The 27,348-nt window shown below is 36.4% G+C and overlaps 1 protein-coding gene and 1 pseudogene across 6 annotated transcripts in view; both read right to left on the bottom strand.

Moving 5' to 3' along the window:
* The window catches only part of YTHDC1 (YTH N6-methyladenosine RNA binding protein C1), a 36,743-nt gene extending 14,197 nt beyond the window's left edge, over window positions 1–22,546 (bottom strand). For 2 of the 6 annotated variants that reach the window (XM_063809596.1, XM_003310368.4), the window contains exons 1-8: window positions 22,135–22,539; window positions 10,691–10,792; window positions 9,980–10,308; window positions 9,435–9,858; window positions 5,709–5,798; window positions 4,524–4,618; window positions 2,618–2,726; window positions 2,418–2,535 (exon numbers count right to left, since the gene is read on the bottom strand). In XM_063809596.1, the coding sequence (XP_063665666.1) occupies window positions 2,418–2,535; window positions 2,618–2,726; window positions 4,524–4,618; window positions 5,709–5,798; window positions 9,435–9,858; window positions 9,980–10,308; window positions 10,691–10,792; window positions 22,135–22,162 (1,295 nt within the window). In that variant the 5' untranslated portion in view covers window positions 22,163–22,539. Of the gene's footprint in view, window positions 1–2,417; window positions 2,536–2,617; window positions 2,727–4,523; window positions 4,619–5,194; window positions 5,249–5,708; window positions 5,799–9,434; window positions 9,859–9,979; window positions 10,309–10,690; window positions 10,793–16,457; window positions 16,619–21,718; window positions 22,020–22,134 lie in introns of those variants that run through there. The other 4 variants (XM_016951627.3, XM_016951626.3, XM_517262.6 and 1 more) reach the window with 4 other exon arrangements.
* LOC741816 (UDP-glucuronosyltransferase 2B15-like) overlaps window positions 1–27,348 on the bottom strand; it is a 230,244-nt pseudogene that overhangs the window by 45,000 nt on the left and 157,896 nt on the right.

The raw sequence follows: 27,348 nt of genomic DNA, 5'->3' as shown, positions 1-27,348 counted from the left end.
ACACCTAAAAAAGCTTAAGTCTAGTTATTATTATATCCAAAGGGTCCTTAAATAGAAATCTAATAATTATTGTATCTGAAAAAAAATATTAACAGCAGTTACTGTTGATAGCAAAGTCCTGAGCATTTGTATTTATTAAATTTAAATTTTCTGAGACTCAAATGTGATTCTCACTATACAGAGAGAATTTAAACTCAAGAGAGTTCAAGTGACTTATCTAAGGAAATATCAATGTTAGAAATATCACAAGCCCTCCAGAACTGTAAAGTATTGTAAAATTACACTTGAATAGAACTTGAGTATTAAAACATTAAAACTATAGTTTTATTATGTAAAAATACTATTTCTAGGTAAACCCATAAACTTACTTTAAAATAATAAAAGCACTTTACTGCCCACAATTTTACACCTCACGTTAGGATAGACAAATTGAGTCTGTCTACCTCTTCGGTTGCTTGATACATTTCAAACAAATTAGTAGAATAGTCAATAAGTCAATGAAGAGGAATATGAAGAATGAATAATCCATGAAAAATTAAATTCATCTTAAAATTAAGAAATAAATTTCCTTATCAGTAATGTAAAAATGAAGGTTAACAGAACAAATAACATTTGAAACAAAATCTGCTGCAACCCACATAAAAATGGGCAATTATTTTCTCTCCTGTTCCCAAGAAAGCAACACCTGCAAGTATGTTACAACATTACAACGTTTCCTCTGGCCTTTACAGAGCAGTCACATACACACACAAAATAAAAATAATCACTCCCTTTCCTACAAATTGTCACCAGATTTTCAACTTTAATTATAACTTAATTATAATTTTGATTTCAAAAAAACTAAGTTTATATTTTAAAACCCCTGGGGGCAATAGAGAGGAAGTGGGAGATAGCACTAACAGTCTCACCACCTAACACTGCATTCCAATACCATAATTATGTATTTTTTCATTTGTTATACCTTTCCCTGTTGATATGTGCACAATTACTTCCACATATATTTAAGAGACAAACTATAATTTAACTAATTTTCTATTTCAAAGAATTTAGATGATTTCCAACTCTTCCCCACAGAAAGTAATAATGGGATGAGTATTTTTTCTGCACATAGCTTTTTGCTACGCTATTATCAACCTAATACAGTTATGTGTCACTTAATGACAGGGATACACTCATCAGGTGATTTCATTGTGTGAACATCACAGAATGTACTTACACAAACCTAAATGGTACAGCCTACTACATACCTAGGATATATGGTATGACCTGTTTCTCCTAGCCTACGAATCTGCACAGCATGTTACTGTATTGAATAGTGTAGGTAAATGTAACACAATGGAAAATACTTGTGTATCTAAACATAGAAAAGGTATAGTAAAATATGGTATTACAGGTACCTCTTACGAGTCCTACAGTCTTATGGGACAAGATTCTTTCTTGATGGATATGTCACTACACAGTAAGTGACTGTATGCTATTTGTAATATATCACTCCCTCTATCTTCACAGCTCCTCACTATCCTACAATAAACATTTAGGCTGACTCACATTCATTCATTCTTATCCATCTTTGCCCTCTGTTCTTCTCTTTTCCTAACCATCTCCTTCATAAAAAAAGGTAGCTCCCTATCCCACTCACACATCCATATGCCCTCCCACTGCCCCCCCAACCCCGCAACACCATAGTTTGTTTCCATGCTCTTCTTGGCTTAGGCTGATTTCCATCATATGCATAGCATTTTTCTTCTTTTTCACACGACCCCTTCGGGCTCATCAATAATACCCAAAAACAACTTAAAACTCACAAAGTAACCATCTCCTTTCAGACACTTTTTAACTAAAATTAATTTTACAGGTAATACATTTGTGTATGCCACGTAAAGATCACTTAAATAATGAGCTTCTTGTGTACAATACTTCAGTATGCAGTAAGCACCTAAAAATAGTGACAACTCAGTGTTCAAAATAAGCCTGATTATTTTTCTAATAAATACAGTTAAATCTTAACTCAGTTTCAAAAGATCACAATGGCAACTAAACATCATTTGCTAACCTCCTTAAAAAATACTGTCCACGACTAAACTAGTTACCTCCGAAATTGTTAGCCAAGTCAGAGTACTTATTTCCCATTCCTCAATAACTTAAGTGACATGTTAAATCACTAAAATTATACAGATACGCCAGACAACATTTCAAGCAATTGTCCAATTCATTTACTGCTTTATTACTAATATACAAAACAAATCAAATACATGTAACTTTAGACTAAATACGCCTTTGTTGTGTCCCACATTAGATAAAGGTAGTTACTGAACAAGGTAAGATAAGTATACAGTGACTTTTTTACTTTAACACATTATTCTAAACTGGTAGCGTATTCAAAACTTCAGTTATCTATACTGAAGTGTATAATTTACCTGCAAATCCAGTCAATTTTAAAGACACCTCCCAGCATTTTAGCACTCATTCCTGCTGGAAGCACCCAGTGTATAGGAGATCCTCCGTGATGTGATTCTGAAGAAAGTCTTGCAAACCCTAAGAGAATCATATCATAATATAATATGTAGATGCTAATATAATTAATGTTTTTATATGTCCAAATTATTTTTATTCTTACCTTGAAATTTTCCACTCTCTCTGACAGAAAATATTAAGATAACACTCCTTGCAGATCTAAATGCAAGATTTAATTTCTTCTCATTTACAGGGAGCGTGGACCATACACCCTATATAAATAACATAAAGACCACAAAGTGAAATTAACTACAACTCTTTTGTGTTTCCAGTTATGTTTGGAAAAAAAAAAAAAAAAACTACATATTTTGGTGTGCTTTCAATTTAAGTAAGCTATAATGAAGAAAGGTTTTATTTATCAGCTGTCAGAATAACGTAGTAATAATTTATAAAAACCTAAGGGAAAAAATGAAGACAATTACCAATTTTACAAAACCATTAAAGCAACTAGTAAATAGATGGAGATGAGGTTCAAATCTAAGGGACTAGAATTCTATATAGTAAAACCAATCACTACAATTATTTTAATATTACAACCATTTACTGTGGTAAATACATCCTGTTTGAAGGTGAATCGCAACTTAGAAGTTAGTCTTCTTGCAAAACTGTGCCTAATCAAATAATTTAAAATTACTCTATTAGTCAAGAATCTAGCATTTTTCTATTTAAGTTCGTTTTTTAAAGCAGTTTTTAAGTTCAAATTTTTATGTATCAATAGTTTGACTGAAGAGGCCTATGTTTTACCTACAGCTGGAAGATATTTGTTAATTTCTAAAGCATTTTAACCAATTCTTCATTCATAACAGATAAAAGAAATGGAATAATAAGACAGATGCTATCATTCAGCTCACACCATCTGCTCATACAAATGACATCTCATTCAAACTAAGTGCTTACAGTTGTTCCTCAGTCTCCACTGGGGACTGGTTCCAGGACCCATGCAGATACCAAAATCTGAGGATGCTCAACTCCCTTATATAAAATGGCACAGTATTTGCGTATAATCCATGCATATACTCCCATATACTTTAAATCACCTCTAGAATACTTATACCCAATACAATGTAAATGCTATGTGAATAGTTGTTATACTGTGTTTAAGTTTGTATTTTCTGTTTTATTATTTCTCATTCCTTTTTCCCCTAATATTTCAATCCAGTTAGTTAAATCGAAAGATGAGGAACCCTGTGGATACCGAGGGCCAAGTGTACTTCTGCCTAAATCCACTTAAGCTAGAGAACAGAATAAGGCTATTTGGTGTACTGTTTCCTTCTGTTTGTAAAGTTTTAGGGGTAGTCCTTAAGTTAGAAATATAGAATATTGACAGAAATATCATTAGAGAAATGTCTAACTTTAAAGTTTCTGAAAATCAGTTGAAACTGTACAGTTACTCAGTTTAAACCAAGAATAGCAAAACATTGTAACAGCTAGTGTAACACAAAAATGTATTTTTGTAGCCAAACATAAAAAGAAAATTATTATCTTACAACATCCTACAGCAACTATGCATATCTTTTTTGCAAAGTCTGGAGTGGATCTTTAAGCTAATTCTTTTTCTTCTAAATCCCAATGATCTTAATTCTAAAAAATAAAACTCTCCATAAAAGAATGATTTCAAAAGAACCTCAAAGTGTAAATCAAGCATCAACATAAAACAAAAACTGGTTAACTACAGGTACTTTTAGAAGTGTTAGCACAATAAATGAGCCACTGAGGAAGTACAGAAACAAAAATCAACAGAAACAGGATCTTTTACAGCAAAAAGTTAAACTGTATAGCCTTCAACATTTAATATTCTGACCCCTAAAATCATCTTAAAAAAAAAAAAGAAAACTCAAATTACAAGTAGGCTGACTGACTACAACCAGATCCTAAGTGGCCACTGGAATGTAGATCTTTAAAGCCGTAATGAAAATCATAATACCTATGCTACTTGATATAATACAAGTCTATTTTCCCATTTAAAAATTGTGATATTAGGATAGTTTCAACAGAACTGATGCTAATACCTTAGCTTTGGCAAGAGACACATTCTCATGGTTGTTACTCTTTATGAGGAAAAATCTTGCATCTTGAAGCACATATTTGAGTTTACTGGTTTGATCTGAAAAAAAAAAAAGAAACCCAAATCGATTAACCACAGGCCATTATCACACAAAGGGGTCAAAACTGTACTAACTGAAATTAGCCCTCCACAACCCAGCTAAACTTTTAAAACGCAACAATCACCCATTCAACCTGGAAGGCTAAGCCACATGTAATAAAGCAAAGCTAAGAAAAGACAATCAGCATATTGCAAGAAAGTAAACCTAACCTAGTGATGTTCCGATATATCAAATCCATATTTAAGTATGAAAATGGTTACCAAGTTTTATAGATTTTCTTACTCAGATTCAAGAATAACAGACCATTATATACATACATATATATACACACACATCTATATATAACACATACACACACACACACCCATCCCAAAATATCCTGAAATGTTTGGTATTATTCTAAAATATATGCAGTAAGAAGCACACACAGAGCTTTCTATGTAAGATATTATTTTTTGCTTCATGTAATATATCGGAACATTACTACATTAAAAGCAGCTATTAATGGAGAACCAATAAGGCAAAATAATGACTATGCAGCATGCAATGAAAACAATTTCAAATTTAAATGATACCTTTTCGGACAGCACGAACGGAAGATGATAATTTCTCATGCTTCTTTTCTGAACCTGTATTTAGCCAAAGTACATTTGTTCAGATTGAGCTTTAATAGAGATAAGACAAAATTTCTACAGTCTTGTCACATAAAATTCTCATTCAAGACAAATTATTCTTCCTGGCGCACCCACACACACAAAAAAAACTTCTCAATGTGTACGAGTGTTTTGCTTTTTGGGTTGTTTGGATTTTTTTAAAAGTATGTATATTTGAACAGTTTCCCACTCAGAAAACTAGTCACTGAATCATCATCTTCCAAGAAAAAAAAAGTAAAAATTCCACTTAAGCAGTAACAGAACAGGATTAAAATAATAAGAAAAAGCTTAGTTTTCTCTAGAATTATTACACTGAACATGCCAAAAATCAGTACTAATGGACATCAACAAGTTCACACTAAACTACAGCCTCCACACGCTTTCTAAAGCAGATTACATTAGAATCAAGTCAGATACGATCACAAAATGAGAATACCTGCATATGACTCTGATGCAGAGCTTCCACTTCTATCAAAAACAATTGGAGATATGCCTCTAGCTCTCTTCCTTTCCTTCTTTTTCTCATCTAAAAAGAACAAGAGTTTTTTTTTAAATCACAATACAGAAACGAAGAGAAGTAATCAAACAAGAATGTATCATTACATGTCTAGTTTTTGCATAGCCCTTGTATTAGTCTGTGCTCCTCTCTCCTGATCCCTCAATTTCCTCAGAATGTTTTATTTTAAAAATACTGTTTAAAAAGTAAGGGCATCTTGTTTCTCTCATCAGTTTCAATCAAATAAAAACACACAAAATAACTACAAAGTCAGGGCCTTAATTGCCATATATAGGTGGCCTTGAATACAGTTTTCCAAGCGGGGGGGAAATTTGCAAAGCAAAAACAATTTCTTTCAAAACTGTGTCCTTTCTACGCACCAGGTAACACTGTCTTAAGTCCTTATTTTTTTAAACTCCGCTACCATTCTTCATCACAATTACAATTCTGATTCTATCTTAAGAGATCTGATGAACCCCTGAACCCAAAGCTTTACAACTGGAAAAATATATATACCATAATTAGTGATTCCCTTCTGGTTGCCATTGCTTGTTTTTGTGTCTTCTATTTCATTCTCCTTAGCCATTTCCTCCCTGGATTACTGCTCTTATTTTCAAATTCAATTTAAAATTTATCCCTACAATTTTAATGGTAGCCTGTGTATTTCTGTAAGAGAGCTGAAAATCTTCAGTAAATAGAAAAGGTTTGGATTACCTGCCATGTAAGAACCAGTCCCAAGCTTAATTTGGAACTTTGTAAGCATATACATGAGGACTTGAAATGGAATTCAGCTCTCCTATCTGTTTATTTTTATCTTAGTTTTACCATGATAAGCTCCTTTTACTTTTCAGCTTAGAGATAAGGGAATACGAAGAAAAAAATGCATATACTTATTTTTATATAAACAATGGAAAGCTAAAAAAGAATAATCAGTGATCATGCATACAATAACCTACTATATAATGACAGCTATTTAAAAAGCTTTAACTACTTATCTCCTTTAATTCTCATAACAAGTTCACAAGATATTCTCATTACAGATGAAGAAACCTTGGATTAGACAGGCAGTTAGGCAACTAGACTAGGGTCCCACAGTTCCTGGATGGCAGAACCTAGACTCAAAGGCAAGTCCTCTGGCTTGAGCAAGTAGAAAGGATGTTTTATAACTATTTTTGAAAGGTGATAACAGGTTTAACTAGTTTTGGGGGCTTTTTTCATTATTTCTTTCAAAAGTTCTGACATGTTTCTTCTAATTTTTCCCCCATGGATATTTCTTTCAGTAGTCTAAGCATTATGAATGCATCTGACTGAGTGTAATTTATCTCTTGTTGCTGTTAAAAAAGAATTATTTCATGGTCCAAAGTACTAAAAAGGGCCTGGTGCTGTTGCTCGTGCCTGTAATCCCAGCACTTTGGGAGGTCAAGACAGGCGGATCACTTGACCTCAGGAGTTCGAGACCAGCCTGGGCAACACAGCAAGACCCTCTTTATATAAAGACAAAAACAATAATTAAAAAGTTACTAAAAAGATCTGAGATAATGCAGGGAAAATAACAGAAGCAGAAGATCCTACTCAATTGTTTTTATATAATGCTAAACCTAGCAGTAGCATGAGAAATCTCCAAGGAATTTTCATCATTTTTGTATGAATTACTCCCAATGCTCTTAAGTTTATGGCCCTCTCCCCCAACTATTACTCTCAGGTCAAAAGAACAATGAAAATCATCTAATAAATAAACTGTTATCAATCAGCCTGTTGCTTTTATAAAGTTACCAAAAATTCTGAGAATAAGGTAAAATGAACTGGCATCTAGAAAATTCATGACAGAGAAACTCAACTGTGATCACTTTTATTTAAAAACTGACGTCTCTTAATCAAGAAGTTCCAAAATCACCCCGTTACTCTTTCATAAACTACTGTATAAAAAAAAAAATTTCCTGCATATTAATATAGTACCTAAAGCATGTTCCACATAAGGGATTTTCCTTTAATAAGGAAAATAAAACTTTCAGGTATCTCTTTTAGAATAAACCTAGTCTAGTAACAGAGTTTTGATATCAAGATTTATTCTAAAACTACAGTTACCATTTAATTTGAAATGTCTTCTCCACAAAAACAAAGTGTATCAATCAAGTTACCTTACTATGGTATCATCTAGGAGCCTGTTACAAATGCAATTTCTGGTCCTACCCATTTAAGTAAGTTCCCTTTGTTTAATGTAAACAATACAAACATTAAAGTCTAAGAAATAACAGAGATACCAAAAAGAAGATTCCTACAACAAAACGTTCCCTACCCACGGGAGTGGTTTCACACATTATCCACAATAAATGAACATTCAACACATACTGCTAATGAAATTATTTCTTATCTTAAATTATAAAAAATATATCCTATCAGTTTGTAAAAGGCATGATGGAAGCATAAAGATTTCATATGTTTTTACAACAAATCCAACTACTCATCTATTCCATTTAACTCTACCTCCCTTGAAAAGCCTATCTTAACTCCCAAACCTAGAATTCTAGTGAACAAAAGGTTGAAAGCACTTCAGTTGCCAATCACTAGAAAATAACTGGCCATCTGCTCTACCTATACTGTATGTAGTACAGATATATACTATCCATATAGTATAAATATATAATATAATATATATAGTATAGATATATACTATCTGTATATAGTATAGGTAGAGCAGATGGCCAGTTATCTTCTAGTGATGGCAAGTGAAGTACTTTTCTATACTATATATACTATATATAAAAAACTATGTACTATTATAAATGATCAAATTCTATAATAAACTGTAAATGTATTTCAAAAAAATAGGAATTTTCTTATGTTTAGTACATTTTGCTTATGTAGCAATCTGGTAGCATCTTTACATAAGACAGTCATGAGATTATAATCATCATACAGTGCTCTGTAAGTACCCTGACCTCTCCTTGCTGTACCCTCCCCCAAGAAAAGTTCCCCTAAGCTTAGTGCCTCCAACTACGTAATAGTCATACATTTTTGTCTCATAGGTATAGAGAGGCAGGATATATATAGCATTGAAGAAATGACTGAAGATGGCTCTTACCTGATTTTTCCACAAGAATTTTATTTATAGTCTTCATCTCCATCTTATACCTTAACACCCCAGCCCTCTTGTCGACCCTGTCTCAGCCAGTCAACTGACAGACACAAAATTAGAAGAAAAGTCTGTGCTCCCAGAGATAAAAAAGAAATAATCTGTTTTGATTCTGAAGCCATAACGATGGAAATCTAGGGGTATTTTACCAAGGAAATACTGTAATACCCAGTGGACAGGTTTCCTATGAATATACTTCAAGTACATCAGTGTTTAAATAAACTGCTGACTGGTATGAAAACCTAAGAATTTACAGAAATCTGAAATACATTTCCTTATACAGAATCAAATGGACTTGTGTTCATTTACAACACAACCAATCTGTAGCTAGGAAATGCCTTTCCTAAAATATGTAAATCTTATCCATGATTATTCAAATGTATTTATAATAACATTCAAAAGCATATAAAGGATCACAAGACAATCCTATTAATATCCCCCATCTTCTCAACAATTTTATAACTTAAACATTTTCAAGACTGAAACCTATCAAGCTTTTTTTAAGACAAACTTTTACATATAAAAAGTAGTACCTGATCCATCTGTGCCTGAACCAGATCTGACAGACCCATCTGTGAAGGAAACAGATTCAGAACCAGAGTCACTGGCCTCACTTCGAGTGTCATAATCATTTCCCTCCTCTTTCTGGTCTCTCTCATCCTGTTCATATTCTTCTTCTTCCTCCTCCTCCTCCTCCTCCTCCTCCTCCTCCTCTTCCTCCTCCTCCTCTCCATCTTCATCCACCTCTTCATCTTCTTCTGCATCTTCTTCTACTTCTTCATCTTCCTCCACATCTTCTTCCACTCCTTCCTCCTCATTCTCAGTGTTGTTGCCTTGCTCATCAGAAGAACCACTGCTGCCAGTCTCATGGTCAGAGCCATATTCTTCAGAGTTCACTTCTTCCTTAGAAGACTGGCTGGATCTGCTTGCACGTCTATCCACTTCAAGCCCAATTCTCTGATGTTTAAAGAAAAAGGGAATCAGCAGTCATATAAAAGACAAGATCAGGGTGAATAAACAGTTCTAAAGCCTCAAAAAGAATGGCTTTCTGTTTTATATCTGCAATAATATTTACTACCTCAGAACCATCTGGCGTAGGAGATTTGGCCCTCCTTTCAGGATCCCTTTTCCGGACACAGGTTTTTTCAGGTTGATTCTTATAAGGTTCTCTGGAGGCACTACTTGATAGACGAATTTTCCGATCAGCATCTAGACGCTTGTTTCTTTCAGATCTTTGATATTCCTCATTTTTATACTCTGTGACTGACTTTCCTTTTGTACTAACTATTCTTTTGTTATTGCTAACAGATGAGCTCAGTGGCTTAGAAACCAGTTGTCTTGAATGGACAGAAGGCTTTTGTCGTTTGGTATCAGCAGATTCCATTCGATCACTTTTTCTTTTTGATCCTTTAAAATACAATGTAAAAAAAAAAAAAGAAGTATTTGCAGTATTCCATTTATTTCACCAAAGATTGACAATAATATATACATCAGGAAGGGGGGGAAAGGCCTCATTTCTTTAAAAGTCTTCTGAAAGATTTCTTCTCCAGAGTTAATCTAAAAGAAAACATAGCTTTCAACTATGGGAATAAAACCATATATTTGAGAAGTTTCATATATTAGAAAAAAACAGATTATCCCTATTCATATGGATACCAGTTTATTATGTACATTTAGTGTTAACTGCCTCAAGGAACAAGCACAAAAAAGCACAGTCATTTTTTTTAAGAAATTGAATCTCCTCTATTTATACTGTTATTTCAACAAAAATAATAGAACTCTTACATACCCTTTTTCTCATTTTTATCTTGTTCACTCTCTGGATTATACAGTTCATCATCTTGTTCTGGTACTTCAGTTAAAATATCATCCAGAACATTAAGTTCTCCATCTGCAAATAAAATTAAAAATTAATAGGGAAAAATCACTATCATTAAACATGTATTTTTGAGTACTTACTAAGTGTGAGGCCACAAGTGCCTAGGAGCTTTTACTTTTACATATAAAGCTTTACTTTTATTTCAGAATCAAGACACAAGATTAATTTCTATAAAACTAATACAGGGTAAAGAATTGGCCAGTCGTGGTGGCTCATGCCTGCAATCCCAGCACTTTGGGAGGCTGAGGCAGGCCAATCACGTGACGCCAGGAGTTTGAGACCAGCCTGGCCAACATAGCAAAACCCTGCTCTGCTAAAAATACAAAAATTAGCAGGGCATGGTGGCACAGGCCTTTAACCCCAGCTACTCAGAAGGCTGAGGCACAAGAATCACTTGAACCTGGGAAGCAGAGGTTGCAGTAAGCCAAGATCGTGCCACTGCATTCCAGCCTGGGCGATAAGAGTGAGTGTCTCAAAATACACACACACACGCACAAACAGAAGTCTGGACTATCTGGTCTACAAAGCCAGGAGTATACATCTCAGAAGGCATGAAAAGATATACTGAAGCATAAAAAGAAAATGCAAGAATGTCTCTATTTTTACCTCATTCTTTAATTTCTAATATTTCTGAGGGCTTTAAAATGTGTACAATAAATTAGTATAGAAATACGTATGTACAACTTATAAATACACATTTACCAAAAATGTGCACTCTCCACAATTACAAAGGGAAAACAACTTTACAGTGGAGAAATGTTTCACAGGCCAAATTAACCAGATAATCAAAGTTAACATCACCAGTAATGAGACAAATCAACATCAGGACCTCCTGTAACAATGCTCTGAGAATAGAACAATGCTTTTGTAATGTTCTATGCAAAATGGAAAAGCTGAACCTACATGAGGAAAAAAAATCAGACAAACCCAAATTAAAGGGCATCCAAATATGTCACTGTCATGAAACAAAGAGTAAGAACTATTTCATATCAAAGCAGACCTAGAGAGGCATGATAACTGAACACAGCCCACAATATTGGACATAATTGGAAAAACTGGTGAAATCTGAATAAAGTTTGTAAATCAGAGTAAGTAGCAATGTTATTTTTCTAATTTTGACTGTACTGTGGTTAAGTCAAAGTCCTTATAACACATATTTAAGTATTTAGGGACAAAAATATATTATGTCTACAACTTACAAATGGTTCAGGAAAAAAGTGTGCACACATGCACGTACACCCACACACACACAGACACACAGAATGAGACAAATGTGACAAAATGCTAACATCTGCAGAATGTGGTTGGAGAGTAAAAGAAAATTCTTCACACTGCACTTGTAGCTATTATGCTTATCTGAAATTATGTCAAACTGCAAGTTAAATGAAAAAATTATCAATGTGCTATATAATAAAAAAAAAATTTAGAGCCTGCTGGTGTGGACTGTAAAAGCATAAAACTTGTTCAGAGAAGGGAACTATGACTTTATTCAATGATCATGAAAGCATAAAACTCAGTTTTGTCCCCACTTCTACCTTGTCCAACAAGATAAACCTTAGAAATACACACAAATAACATTTTAAATTTTAAAATGTACTAATGCTAATAGTAAATGTTTAAACATTAACTATTCCGATATCAAAAACATCTTTCCAAATTTGAGGTGTGCCAAAGAGGAAGTATAAAGCCATGAAAACTGATGAGATAGAACAATTATATTTGTGGCTTCAGGAAAAAAACAAAGCCCACTTGAATTACAGAAAGGTCTATTAATTAACCTGGGGGCTATAAACAGGTTAAATGGGATTCAAATTTTCCCCAAAGTGGGAAAGAAATCAGTGACTGAAGAGAATAGTTAATACAAACGATAGGGTTACATAGGAAATGGAAAAGATAACATTTTCCTTTACATTTGGAAACAGACACAGTCTAAAGATATCTGAAAATTACTATGTCTGGAATAGCAAAATTGATCATTTTGGGTGGTACCGATGCTGATATGTACTTTCTATCATTTTTCTAAAATGAAAACAGGCTATATGGGTTTTTATTTTTGTTTACTTTTAAAAAATCTTATTTAAAATCAAGATATGCCAAACAAAAAAGCTTCTCTCATCATCTAGATTCATGTTTTGCTAAGAAAAAATTCCTTCAAGATCTGAATGGTGGCAAACACCATTTTTGGACTCTAAATTATAAATAAAAAAAATAGTTTGATAGAAGTAAATCCATGTTTTACAGATGTTTAGTAAGTACTGGGTCAAAGCTCACTAATCAGTAAAAAAGTAGATCCAACAGGTCTTCACAGAATCAAATACATTTGTAGAAGACAAAAAGAAAAAATTTAAGACTATCACAATGAAATAGGCAAATAATGCTATACAAATCTTTTCATAAAATCACTAGATCTTATTCAGAAATATCATCCCCGAACCCTGAACATTTATATTATATACTTTAGACATGCTAAATTTAATACAGAATGAAATAATTTTGCAGAATGTTAATTTAAATAAATTTAAGTTTCAAAGACACTTAAAGCCTGGTTTTCCTATAAAAAGGGGTATTACTGTTTTAAAGTTTTAACGAATTCAAATTCAGACATTGGTTGCAGTTTTAGAAAGCACCTACAACCTTTTTCAAGACAACAAATATTAACCAATGCTTACTACTTTTTAAAAATACTTTGTCACTTTTAAAATTTTATCATTTTTAAAATATATCATATATACAAATCATATAAAATAGGGCATGCTTAATCATTCATTACTTTGCAGATAAAGAAATAGAAGCTCAAATGTTCGAGTTGACCAAAGAGACTTGTCTAGTAACAAATGGATATTAGTATGAAGTTCCGGCTTTACAAATCGACAGTTAAATCAGATGGGGAACAATAAAAGCAACTTTAACCAAAGTATAAAGAACACAAATGCAAAATATTAAAAGGGCATATATACTAGAACATAAATTTCAAATTAGTGCACCAGAAAGCTCTATATCTTTAACATTACAACATTTAAAATCTACTGAAATATTCAAAATCAACTATAACACCCTCACTTAAATGATGTACACACTTTTATCCGTATTATAGTCCATAACATCAATAAACTGTGTGGTTTTACCACAAACTGGCAAACTAAAATCTACAGGATAAATGTGGCCCATTGCCTATTTAGAATGGCCTGCAAGAATGGTTTTTACGTTTTTAAGGCACTTATTAACAAGAAAAAAAAAAAAAGCAAAGAATATGTCAGAGAACACTTACAGCCCACAAAGCCTATTTGGCCCTTTACAAAGAGTTTTGCCAACCCCTGATATAATACAAATGACCAAATTTTAAGTACTTTTCTCCATCACTGAAACTCCTTATATATACACTGGAATATAATATACAAGGGGAAAAGTCTTGGAGGTTAAGGAAATGCAGGTTATAGCTTGCATTTAGGTATCAGGAAATTCCCAGTCTTTCTGAGTTCAAGATTCTTCACCTCTGATAAGAGGCACTTAAAAAAGGTCAGTTTTGGGGAAAGGAAAAGCAGGACATTTCAATCTTCTATGAGTTTTTCAACCTGTAAGAAAACTCTCCTTCCTTATAACTATTGGACTTTAATAAAATCTGCCTGCCCCAACCCTCTTGCTAATGACTGGGCTATGTGATATATATAAAATCTGGTCCAGAACACAAAACAAAATTCCTTCTTCAACAAAACAGGTATGGTATATACATACATGTTCTGATTATCTACTACTGTATAAGATGATCACCCTAAAACTTGACTTAAAACGGTAACACCTTTCATTATGGCTCACGGTTCCAGGGCTCAACCGGGGTCTCCCATGTGGCTGCAGCCAAATGGGGCTGGGGCTGGGGCTGAAATCATCTGAAGGCTTGTTCATTGACAAGTCTCGCTGATGTCTAGGCTGGGAAGATTCAAAGCTGGAGCTTCTCCAACATTTCTGTGTGTGATTACTCGTTACTATGGCAACCACCGAGTAGGCACATCTTTTACATGGTAGTTTAGGACTCTCGTGTCCCAACAGAGACAGGAACAGGTAGAAATCCAGCAACACTATCACAGTATTTATTCATCACAAAAGCTTACCTAGGTTCAAAGAGAGGGGACACATACTCCAATCACTGTTGACAGAAGTGTCATACATAACACATGACAGATGTTTCCAAAATTACTATAGTTTTATTTAAGGGTAAATATTTTAATTATATACGTGAGGTGCATTTTTAATAACAAAAATTCATTTAAATAGGTCAATGTTAAAGCTTATAGTATTAAGTTATAAAGCTAATGTAAACTGCTTCTTCTGGCCATATTCTTCACTGACTTGAAAAAGTACACTTTGCATACATTTTAATTCATTTTTTTTTAACGTAGAATGAATTATAAAAGAAGAAACATTTTAATACTCTCACAAGCTACTGCTGTTAAAGACTATAATCATCACTGACATATCCTTTTTGAAAAGAAATAATTATCTCTTTTAGATATAAAGTAATACCCACTAGTTCTAGGTAGACTTTAACCTAACTGAACAAACATTTTTAACCATTTCCTTTGTCCTGAAATTTAACATTATTGATATTCTATATAAATAGAGATATGTATACTTTCAATTACTTCATAATAGTTTGACAGTAGTATCCCAACCCAAGAATAATAACAGTAAACAAAGATTAGAAATGCCAGGTTAAGAAAAGGCCTATAAGCATACAATTCATGCACTACAAAAATCCTAATTTCTATGACATAAAGCACTTCACTTTGAAAGCCTTTTTTAGATGTCTATATAGAGAACTATAGACATTAAAAATCACTTTTTTTAAATTTGTTTTTTTGGAGACAGAGTCTCTCTCTGTCACCCAGGCTGGAGTGCAGTGGCACAATCTGGGATCACTGCAACCTCCACTTCCCAGGTTCAAGTGATTCTCCTGCCTCAGCCTCCCGAGTAGCTAGGATTACAGGCACCCGCCACACCATGCCCAGCTAATTTTTGTTATTTTTAGTAGAGACAGGGTTTCACCATGTTGTCCAGGCTGTTCTCGAACTCCTGACCTCAGGTGATCCACCTGCCTTGGCCTCCCAAAGTCTTGGGATTATAGGCATGAGCCACCGTGCCTGGCCTTAAAAAATCACTTAAAATCTTTAAAAAGAAAAAAAAAATTTTTTTTTTTTGGGACAGTCTCACTGTTGCCGAGGCTGGAGTGCAGTGACATGATCTCAACTCACTGCAACCTCCGCCTCTGAGGTTCAAGCAATTCTCCCTGCCTCAGCCTCCCAAGTAGCTGGGATTACAGGCACCTGCCACCATGTCGAGCTAAATTTTTATATTTTTAGTAGAGAAGTGGTTTTGCCATGTTGGCCACGCTGGTCTCGAACTCCTGACCTCAGGTTAAAATCTATAAAATTTTGTTCCAAAATTAGGATGTCACAAAAAGATGGATTTTTTTATAATGTGCCAGTTCAAGAAATAAGCTTAATGAAACAATCCTACATTAAGCAGTATTTAGAGCTAAAATTCAAATCTATCTAAAAGTTTTACACTAGCAGTCTATAGGATAAACTCAGCTCTTGAATGCTGTTTTAAAAAATTCTAAGGATTTAATATGAAAACCCACTTAAAAAAATACTATTTGATTATTAGGGGCCCAGATTCTCACCTGAAAACAACCAGCTGGAGCAGTCTAGTCTTCTGTTAAGACACAGAGAAGGTAACATATGTCAAAGTTTTGCATGAGACAATCTGGGTTTGTATCTGGTGAATCAGTTTGTATCTGGTGAATCATTCAGTATTACTACCTGAACAAAGAGCATGCTGGCTCTTAAAAAAACAAACAAACAAAAAAACTCATGATACCTAACGTATTAAGCAAGTACTTTATCTTTATCTGCCAGATTCTGGCATGCACACACATCTGCAACCCCTGCATAACACTGATCTTAAACTTGAAAAAAACCCAAGGCTCAGTTTAATACACTAAGGCACAGGAACATCAAACTAGTTTTAGTATACCGTATATAATACTTTGGGAAAGAGGAGGAAAGCTAAAGGGGACAATCCTACTCAACTCCAGAAGATTAACTTCCTTGACAGTTGCAAGCACTGTGTTGTCAGATCTTCCACATTTTCAAGAGGACTCTGAAACCCAGATTTTTATTTGGAATTGCATGACTCTTCAGTGCTGCCTCAATTAAAAATGAAACAGCTGGCTACTAGATTCCACAGTTGGCTGCTAGATTCCTCCGTGAAAGTATAATCACGTGTGAATGTTTTCTATTAATATTATACACAAACTAATAGCAAAATGAGTTTTGAGGTAAAGGTACAGATTCCCAGGATACAGGAAGTAAACAAGGATATAAAAAGAGTAACAGGTCGGGCATGGTGGTTCACACTTGTAATCCCAGCATTTTGGGAGGCCAAAGCAGGCATATAGCCTGAGCTCAGGAGCTTGAAATCTGCTTGGGCAACATGATGAAACCCCATCTCTACAAAAAATACAAAAATTAGTGGTGTGCACCACACCTGTAGTCTCAGCTACTTAGGAAGCTGAAGTGGGAGAATCACTAGAGTCTGGGAGGTCGCGGCTGCAGTGAGCCCTGATCGCAACTGCACTTCAGCCTGGGCAGCAGAGTAAGACCCTGTCTCCCTGCCAACAACAATAACAAAAATCATTATTTTTAAGGCCTGTTCAAAAACTGACAAGATGTTAGAAATAACAAAGCTAGCTGTTTGTTGCCTGGCTGGGGGATTTTTGTTTTAGGTAAACATGGGAACTTAAAATTTACCATAATCTTTACATTCTTGGCCAGGAAGGTCACAAACTTTAACTCTAGGGATATCAGGGGAGAAAATTAACCTTTATCTGGGACAGTCATTTTTTACTGCAGAAGATTCTGGGTCAGAAGACAGTGCTATTTATTAACATGTGAGGTTCTAGCATCAGACTAAGATTTAGTATTTAAGGAAAGTTAAATATTAAATATACTACACATTTTGTTTTCTAACACAAGGTACCAAAATAAATTATATTTTAATTCATTTAATATAATTTTAGTGGGACTTGGCAATGGAGCAAGATTACTAGAACCTCCCCCCTTCTATTGTCTTGTAATGTACATTGTACATTTAGACCAGTTTCTCAGTTTTTGTCATTGAAAATTGTCATTCCTCCAAATGAAGTTTAAAAACTTGGATTTCCCATCCAAAACCACTGTCTTATAAAAACATACAATTTAAGTGCAAAGATAGCATTTTAAATTTTCTACCTTACTTATACTATAGGTAAAATAAATATATTGGAGTATCAATTATGTACTCTATGCTTTACAGAGCCCAAACTAAAGTGAACCAAGACAGGCAATTTTATCCTAAGAAATTACTATAGTGAGGGCCATAGTATATACACATAGTATATACAAATGCTGTGGCACAGTCATCATTTTGATGTTCAGATACACAAATATTTCCCATTGTGTTACTACTGCCTACAGTAGCACGCCCAACAGATCTGTTGCCTAGGGACAATAGAATATACCATACAGCCTAGATATGTAGTAGGTTATACCACCTAAGTTTGTGTAAACACACTATGTCAACACAACAAAACCGCCTAACAATGCCCATCTTCATTGTTAAATGACACGACTGTGTGTGTGCACGTGACTGTGTGTGTGTGTGTGTGCATATATATATATTTATATACACACCTGCATGTAACCGTCTGTATAACGGCTGGGCACGGTGGCTCACACCTGTAATTCCTGCACTTTGGGAGGCTAAGGCGGGCAGACTGCTTAAGCCCGGGAGTTCAAGACAATCCTGGGCAACAGAGGAAGACCTCGTCTCTACTAAAAATAAAAAATTAGCTGGGCATGGTGGCACACACCTGTAGTCCCAGCTACTAGGGAGGCTGAGATGGGAGGATCACTTGAGCCCTTGGGAGGTTGAGGCTGCAGTGAGCCGTGACTGCTCCACTGCACTCCAGCCTAGGCGACAGAAGCCGTCTGAAAACAACTGTGTGTATATATACAGTAGTCCCTCACTTATCCAAGGTTTTGCTTTTGAGGGTTTGTTACCCCCAGTCAACTGAGTCAATCACTGTCCAAAGATATAAAAATGGAGAATTCCAGAAATAATTCATAAGTTTTAAATTGTGCGCTAAGTAGTGTGATGAAATTACGCACTGTCCCACTCTGTCCTGCCTGGGAAGTGAATCATCCCTTTGGTCAACAAATATTTGCATTGCATATGTTACCTGCCATTAGTCATTTAGTAACTGTCTCGGGTAGTAGATCAACTGTCCACATATGGCAGTGTCAGTGTTCAAAGTAACTCTTATTTTACTTAATAATAGCCCCAAAGCACAAGAGTAGTGATGATGGCATACTGTAACGACTGTTCTACTTTATTATTGTTGTGGTTGATCTCTTACAGTCCCTGACTTATAAATTAAACTTCATCATAGGTATATACATATAGAAAAAAACATAGTATATATAGGATATAGTAATATCCATTGTTTCAGGTATCCACTGTGGGTCTTAGAACGTATTTACCAGGAATAAGGCTGGTAGAGGTTGGGGGTCAGGGGAGAACTGTTGTATAACTTAAACTGAGAAACTCCTAGCTTTCGTTATCATACTGCACATGTCATATAACCAGTCAGTCAATGAAGTCCAACCTGGTAAATATTCAAGGTACTGAAACACAATTACTGTATACAAAGAACCCAGTGAACAAGACAGATGTACTCCGGGCACTCAGGGAGCTTCTAGTCTGGTAATCTAGAAAACACGTTATTTTTAACGCAGTAACTCATTACACATTACTCATACACATTTTGGATAGATTAAACTTTTGTAACTGTTCTTTGTAGAGAACTTAGTAAAAGATTAATACAATTTATACAAGGTGTCTGCAATAATAGAAAAGATGCATATTTCCTCCTTATATAGAAAAATGGCATTTAATATTAGTTAACACCAACATTGCAACACCTTTCAAATCCAGTTTCTTGGGCAAATTATCACCACAGGAATCACAGGGAGCTAGCAATCTGTCCAGTTACATGGACTGCAGCTTCTAGGTATGAGTATTATTGAGGCACTGTTATAGATTATAGAAATTCATGTCTTTATTACCCAGATAAGTGCAAAACCCCATCAAGAACTCTATGAACAAGTCTTTACTGTTGTGATTAATATAATTGCCAGTTTCTGCAACTTATAGACTCACTTGCTATCAAGATCTTAAACCATTTATGGAATCATTTGAGAAAGAACTTAACGTTTGTGACATGACTGAGATTTTTAGAGGGTTTATCCTTATAATTTCCTGTTTCATGTAAGACAATAAAGCGCTTAAGAGTCCCACTTTTCCTTAAGAGAGGAAGACCTAAGTATTGATTCTAACTATAAAGCTAAGTGTGTGATAATGATCATCAAGTAAATGATACAACCTGTAGGTTACCTAGAACTCTCCCAAAACGAAATAAACAATTCCAGTAGGTAAGTGCTAGTTCTCCGTGTAGTCCAGAAACAATCTTTGTTCTAAACTATAAAGATAAAGCACTTATATCGTTTTTAAATAAAGTTGTTATGAAAATTAAAAAAACTAATCAAATGTGAGGCAAAGAACCTTTTCAAAAGTGAGGAAATGTATCCTATGTATAGACAACAGGTGACATCACTACTTCCCAATAATAGCTACACAGTTTATGTATTTGGACTGCATTATCATCACTAAATCATTTCTAAAGCAAAACTTTTAAAATCATCTACTTTTCCTCAATGTGCATTACTGCGTCTACTCTATTAATGACTTGTAAATATTTTCATCTTAGACAACGAATTCTTGAGAAGTACTGAATTTTACTCATTTTTGTGTTTGGTTCATTTCAACCACCACAACCACTACAGACTCCCATATCCACAGTTAATAAATTACAAAGACAATCAGATGTTTGCTGAATACTTACTAATTAAGATCATGTATTTTAATAACTGAGTTAACTAATTAAAAGCAGTTTCCTTTACTCACTAACACCATGCAATCCTATGTTCCCATTACTTCTGGATTTCTCAAAAAAAAAAAAAAAAAAAAAAAAAAAGCCCAGGGAGATTTTTTAGCATTTAGTTTAAGGATGGAACATTAAACTGCTATAACCTAATCAAAGAACTACTTTAGGATAAGGGCAGTATCTTAAAAGTATTCCCACCCACTCCACTTTCCAAGCTCGTCCCTAACCTAGGGCAGTTCACTGAAGCATGAAGACTCTCCTGATGCAGAAACCAGAAAAATTAAGAAAAAAGGATCACACGCCTAATGTAACTTGACTCTAGAGCCCCCTTAACAACCCCCGACAAAAACCCCCCAAATCAATTAGGCACACAGAAGAGATGTGTGAGACACAGAGCAGCGACCGTGTCATATTTTTAACTATAATCTTTCCAAGACTATTATGTTAATCTTAGGGTTGAAAAAGATCTTAAAGCAGCATTTAATCTAGACCACTCTCCAGACAGATACTGATCTAGGACCTACATTAATATCTCTAGGGCTTGGGAACTTAGTATTACTATCTTTCTATTACAGCAACGTCAGTTCTCTCTACATTTCACTGAAATTTATCCCTCCAACTCTCTGTAACTTGCATCCATTTGTTTCTGACTGTACCCTCTGGGAGCTACACACGGTTTTTCTAGCATAATAGCACCCAGGATTTCTTTGCCAGCCTAAGTCACACAGTTATCTTTCCAAACTAAGTATTCGTTTTTCCAAGTACTATGTTTTTCCAAAATAAGTATTCGAGGAACAAAACGGGTAATTCACTTTGCCTATTAACAGCCAGAAGTCATTTGCAGATATTTCTCAAGATTAATAACCTGCCAGTGCCACTTCCTAAACATGCTCACTTACCACACTACCAGTGTTGATCGCGGCTTTAGGGGTTTTCAAATTTTAGCCTAACAGAAATGGTTGTCCTGAAAATACGCATTACATCCGCATGATCCTACCAGGAAATAAATCTAGGAGCTTGCAACTCAGAAAGGCCCCCTCTCAGCACAAGACAGCTAAACAGAAAGTCAAGCGTGAAATCCGGATCAAAGAAAAACCCTACTGAGATGAAGTGCTAGGCCATATGGAGACCGAGGACGAAAGGGCAGACCTGGTCTCCGCCAGAGTCCAAGTGTCTCGGTGGGGGCCACCGGCTCCTCGCGAGGCCAGCTAACCTCCCCAACCCCCACCCCCCACCCCCAACGACGACCACTGCTACATCACCCGACTCCCGGGCCCCAGCCTCGCCTCCGCCCGTCATCTTTCTCCGCACTAACCTTTCTCCTCCCGACTGTCGGCCGCCATTGCTCCCCTTCGGTTTCCGCCGCTGCCACCGCCGCCGCCGCTTAGACGCGACTCGCGCGGGCGCCGCAGCCGCGGCAGAAGCACGGGCCCGTCCGTCAGTCCGTCTGCCCGGATACGCGCGTCGCACTCGGCCTCTTAACACTCAGCCTTCTCGACTCTTCCCGCTTTTTCCCTTTCTCCCTTCCTTTCACTCCAGCATCCAGCGGCCTAGGCCCAGCCTTCTCGTTAGGGCTCAGACTCGGGCGAGGTATGGGGGAGGGAAGGGAAACAGATGGCGACGGCGGGCGGCGCTAAAATGGAGCCTGCTTCCTGCGCGAAACAATCCCGCTCCCGAAATGCCCTGCGCTGTTTACGCTTCGTTCCTCTCTGGGAACGTCACAGTGCGGAGAGGGGCGGGGAGGCGGGACGTGCAAAGGAACGTGACGTGACGTCAGCGCGTCGCCCTGCCGCCCTCAGCCCACTGGTACCTGGAAGGAGTCTTCTTCAGAGATTAGGTTACCCAGGTTGTTCATGGAGTTCCCGCTGTACGGCCTATAACTGGATGGCGCAATTTTCCCACCTGAAACTCTTAGTGCAGGGCCTAACAGGCTTTCTTAGCTAGAGTCGCTCTAAAGGACTCCTGATTCAGTTCGGGTAGTCGGAGTCTTATTTAGGACAAGTCTGGGTGAATCCCTTATGTTTACCAGATGTACTTTCTTAGTTGGAGTTCCACTCTTACCCAAAGGCAGTGCAGCATGCAACCAGCTTGTTTGTAGTCACAAAAGCCTGCTAGTTTTTGTTTGTTTTGAGACGGAGTCTCGCTCTGTCGCTAGGCTGGAGTGCAGCAGTGCGATCTCGGCTCACCGCAACCTCCGCCTCCCAGGTTCAAGCGATTCTCCGGGCTCTGCCTCCTGAGTAGCTGGGACTACAGGCGCCCGCCACCACGCCCAGTTAATTTTTTTATTTTTAGTAGAGACGGGGTTTCACCATGTTGGCCAGGATGAAGTGCTGGGATTACAGGCGTGAGCTACCACGCCCGGCCTAGTTTTGTTTTTAATTGGGGAAAGAATTGTATCATAATAGGTCTTTGTAATTAATAACTAATTTAAACATGTTATCAAGGCCCTGGGGCACAAAATTGATTTAAGCAGACCATCGAGGAATCGAAACTACAGAATAAATGACCAGTAGATACATAACTACATAGTGTGGTAAAATCTGCAAGAGAAACTTGCTTAAGATTCATTGTCCAACGGAAACAATCTAGTTTTGCTTCCTTGAACTATAACTGAGTTATAAGGGAAAGAAAAATCTGAAAAAAGGTAACTAAGTAACTTCGTGATATGAAGACAAACTGGCAAACTAATTGCATATTCAGGGAAAGACAAGTAGTCTAGAAGTCTAGAATGTGGTACCTCTTTTTTTTTTGAGACGTGGTCTCACTGTGACACAGGCTGGAGTGCAGTGGTGTGATCATGGCTCACTGCAACCTTGGGCTCAAGTGATCCTCCCACCTTAACCTCCCAGGTAGCTGGAACTACAGGCATGCTCCACCACATCCGACAAATTTTTTGCATTTTTTGTGGCGATATACCATCTCCACAAGATGGCTAACACCTAGCCATCTTGCCCAGGCTAGTGTCTAACTCCTGGGCTCCAGCAGTCCTCCCACCTCGGCCTCCCAAAGTGTGGGATTACAGGTGTGAAGCCACCAGGAGTGGCCCCATTTCTAGGACCTTAATTGAACACTAATTTGAATATACGAACACGCACACGCCACAAACACACACACACACATTAAATAATATCTGATGATCCTGAGGAATTGCTATTTGTATTTTTAGTTTTAATAAGTTTTGTTTTTTAAAGAATTTCTTATAATTTCATGATTCATATGAAAATATTTGCAGGCCAGATGCGGTGGCTCATACCTGTAATCCCAGCACTTCGGGAGGCCCAGGCGGGCGGATCACCTGAGGTCAGGAGTTTGAGACCAGCCTGACCAATATGGTGAAACCCCGTCTCTGCTAAAAATACAAAAATTAGCCAGGCGTGATGGCGTGCGCCTGTAGTCCCAGCTACTCGGGAGGCTAAGGCAGAATTGCTTGAACCCGGGAGGCGGAGGTTGCAGTGAGCTGAGATTGTGCCACTTTCACCCCAGCCAGGACAACAGAGCTAGACTCTGTCTCAAAATAATAATAATAATAGTAATAAATATTTGCAAATGAAATTATATGGCATCTGGGATTTATCAAACTGGTGGCAGGTGTAGGGAAATGGGTGGGAGAATAGATTAAACAAGTCTACCCATGAGTTAACAATTGTTGAAGCTGGGCGATACATATGTGAAAGGAAAATCTCCCCAAAATCACTAAGCCAAAGGAAGAAGTCAAGCTGATGATTGATATCTCATGTATCCCTAAAATGTATAAAATGAAGCTGTGCACGACCACCTTGGGCACATGTCATCAGGACAGCTTGAGGCTGTCATGGGCTCTTTCTTAACCTTGGCAAAATAAACTTTCTAAATTGATTGAGACCTGCCTCAGATACCTTTTGATTTACACATACATTAGTAAATATTATACTCTCTTCTCTACTTTTTTGCATATTTGAGTTTCCTTTAATAATTTTTTGTAAAGAAGAGCATAAGAAAACAGCCAAGTAATTTAGAAGATATCAAAATGCCATTTTCCCTGATTCTACATTTGTCCTACTAGAACTAAGGAGTAATTTTTAATGTAAATAGAATTCCATATTTGCATCTTTGTTATTGAAATAAGTTTATGGGGCCAGCTGCAGTGGCACATGCCTGTAATTCCAGCCCTTTGGGAGGCCAAGGCAGGTGGATCACTTGGGCTCAGGAGTTTTAAGACCAGCTTGGGCAACCTGGCGAAACCACATCTCTACAGAAAATAAAATAAAAAATAGCTGGGCATGGTGGTGCACACCTGTAGTCCCAACTTCTCTGGGGGCCAAAGTGGGAGGATTGCTTGAGCCGGCGAGGTTGAGGCTACAGTGAGACATGATTACGCCTCTGCACTCCAGCCTGGGCAACAGAGCTGGACCCTGTCTCAAAAAATAAAATGAAGTAAGTTTATGTTAAACTAAGAGCACAGCTGTAAAAAAATGCGGTTTTTAATTCAGTCATGTTAGTAAATAGGAAAAGTTGTTGAGGTTATAAAGGATGAACTCTAGGTATGTTGAACATTGGTCTGAAGCTATTGTGTAGTGATTAAGAGAGTAAGCTTTGCAGTCATAATGACGTGGGTACAAATTCCAGCTCTGTCTCTCAATAGCATGAGACCTTAGAGAAATTAACTTCTAATCTTTAGTGTCTTAATAAATGGGAATTTAGAAATAATTTCCAAAGGATTGCTATAATGTTTCAAATGATTTTTTTAAAGGCAGTTAAGTGATCAATAAGCTGGAGCTATTGTTATTTTTATTGTTTCTGTAGTTCAGGAAAGATGGATTGTTCTAACAATTATTGTTGGTGAACTTAACCAGAAAATGTAGTATTGAGTGACTCAGATTTTTGGCCTAGCTATGGGTGGAAATAATTTTCTGGGTGAAGATGCTGAACTAAAAACTTACAGCCAAAAATCCTCTTCAGACCTCAGGGATCATCACAATATTATTGTAAAAATATAACAATGAACATGGGAGTACAGATATCTCTTTTGAGAGCCTGATTTCAATTGTTTTGGATATATACACAGAAATAGAATTGCTGGATCATATGGTAGTTCTATATTTGAGGAACTTCCATACTCTTTTTTTTTTTTTTTTTTATAGTCGCTGCACCGTTTTACATTCCTGCTACGGTGTATAAGTATTCCAATTTCTCCATATCCTTGCCAAAACCTGGTATCTTTTGAAACAATTTATACATCTGTTGAAAGATGAATGGGTTAAAAAACATATGGTTTATACATTCAATTGAATACTATTCAGTCTTAAAAAAGAAGAAAATCGGCCAGTCACAGTGGCTTATGCCTGTAATCTCGGCACTTTGGGAGGCCAAGGCAAGCCGATCACTAGAGGCCAGGAGTTCGAGATCAGCTTGGCATACATGGCGAAACCCCATCTCTACTAAAAATACAAAAGTTAGCCTGGCATGGTAGCTCGCACCTGTAATCCCAGCCACTCAGGAGGCTGACAGGAGAATCGGTTGAGCCTGGGAGGCAGAGGTTGTAGTGACCCGAGATCGCACCACTGCACTCCAGCCTAGGCCGCAGAGGAGAGACTGTGTCTGAAATAGAAAAATAAAAATAAAAAAAGAAAGGAAATCTTGCCGCATGTAACAACATGAATGACCCTGGAGGATGTTCTGCTAAGTGAAATAAATCAGTCGGAGAAGGACAAATACTGTACTGCATGATTCCACTTCTATGAAGTATCTAAAATATTCACACTCACGGAAACAGTAAGATGGTTGTTGCCAGGGACTAGGGGGAAAGGGAAATGGGGAGTTGCTGTTCAACAGGTATAAAGTTTTATTTCTGCAAGACAAATAAGTTATAGAGAGCTGCTGTACAATATTGTGCCTACTGTTAATGATACTGTATTTTGCACTTAACATTTTGTTGAGGGTAGATTTCATGTTCAAGGTTCTTAATGCAATAAAATTTTTTTTAAAAAACCTCAATAATTACCAAAAAATTATTTCAATATGTAGTAAAAAGAAATATAATGCTTCTGAAGGCAGTTCCTTTTGTACTGATGATAACGAATTGTGAATTGAGATGAGTGGAATTTACCAATAAAAAGTGTCAAGAGCATTGGGCAATATTGATGTCAATTCTACCTAATTTCATCTATAGATTTGAAACAATCCCAATCAAAACCTCAGTGCTTTTTAACAGAAATTCACAATATTGAGTTTCTTGTAAATTGACATTTACAAGGAAATGTAATGGATATAGGATATCGAAAACAATTTTGGAAAACAACAACAATTTTGGAGGACTAGCATTACCTGATTTCAGGACTTACTACAAACTTATGGTATCAAGACAGTGTGGTATTTATGTAAAGTAAGACAAATACATCAACAGATCAGAACACAGTGTCCAAAAGTAGAGCCACAAATATTATGGTCAATTGAATTTGACAAAGGTACCAACATAATTGAAATGTGTAGAAGGATAGCCTTTTCGACAAATAGCGTTGAGGCAATTAGATATACATATGGAAATAAATGA

Source organism: Pan troglodytes, chromosome 3, assembly GCF_028858775.2.
Source record: "Pan troglodytes isolate AG18354 chromosome 3, NHGRI_mPanTro3-v2.0_pri, whole genome shotgun sequence".
Taxonomy (NCBI): domain Eukaryota; kingdom Metazoa; phylum Chordata; class Mammalia; order Primates; family Hominidae; genus Pan; species Pan troglodytes.
The sequence above is the reverse complement of the archived record's forward strand: the minus strand, read 5'-3'. Positions and strand labels throughout refer to the sequence as shown.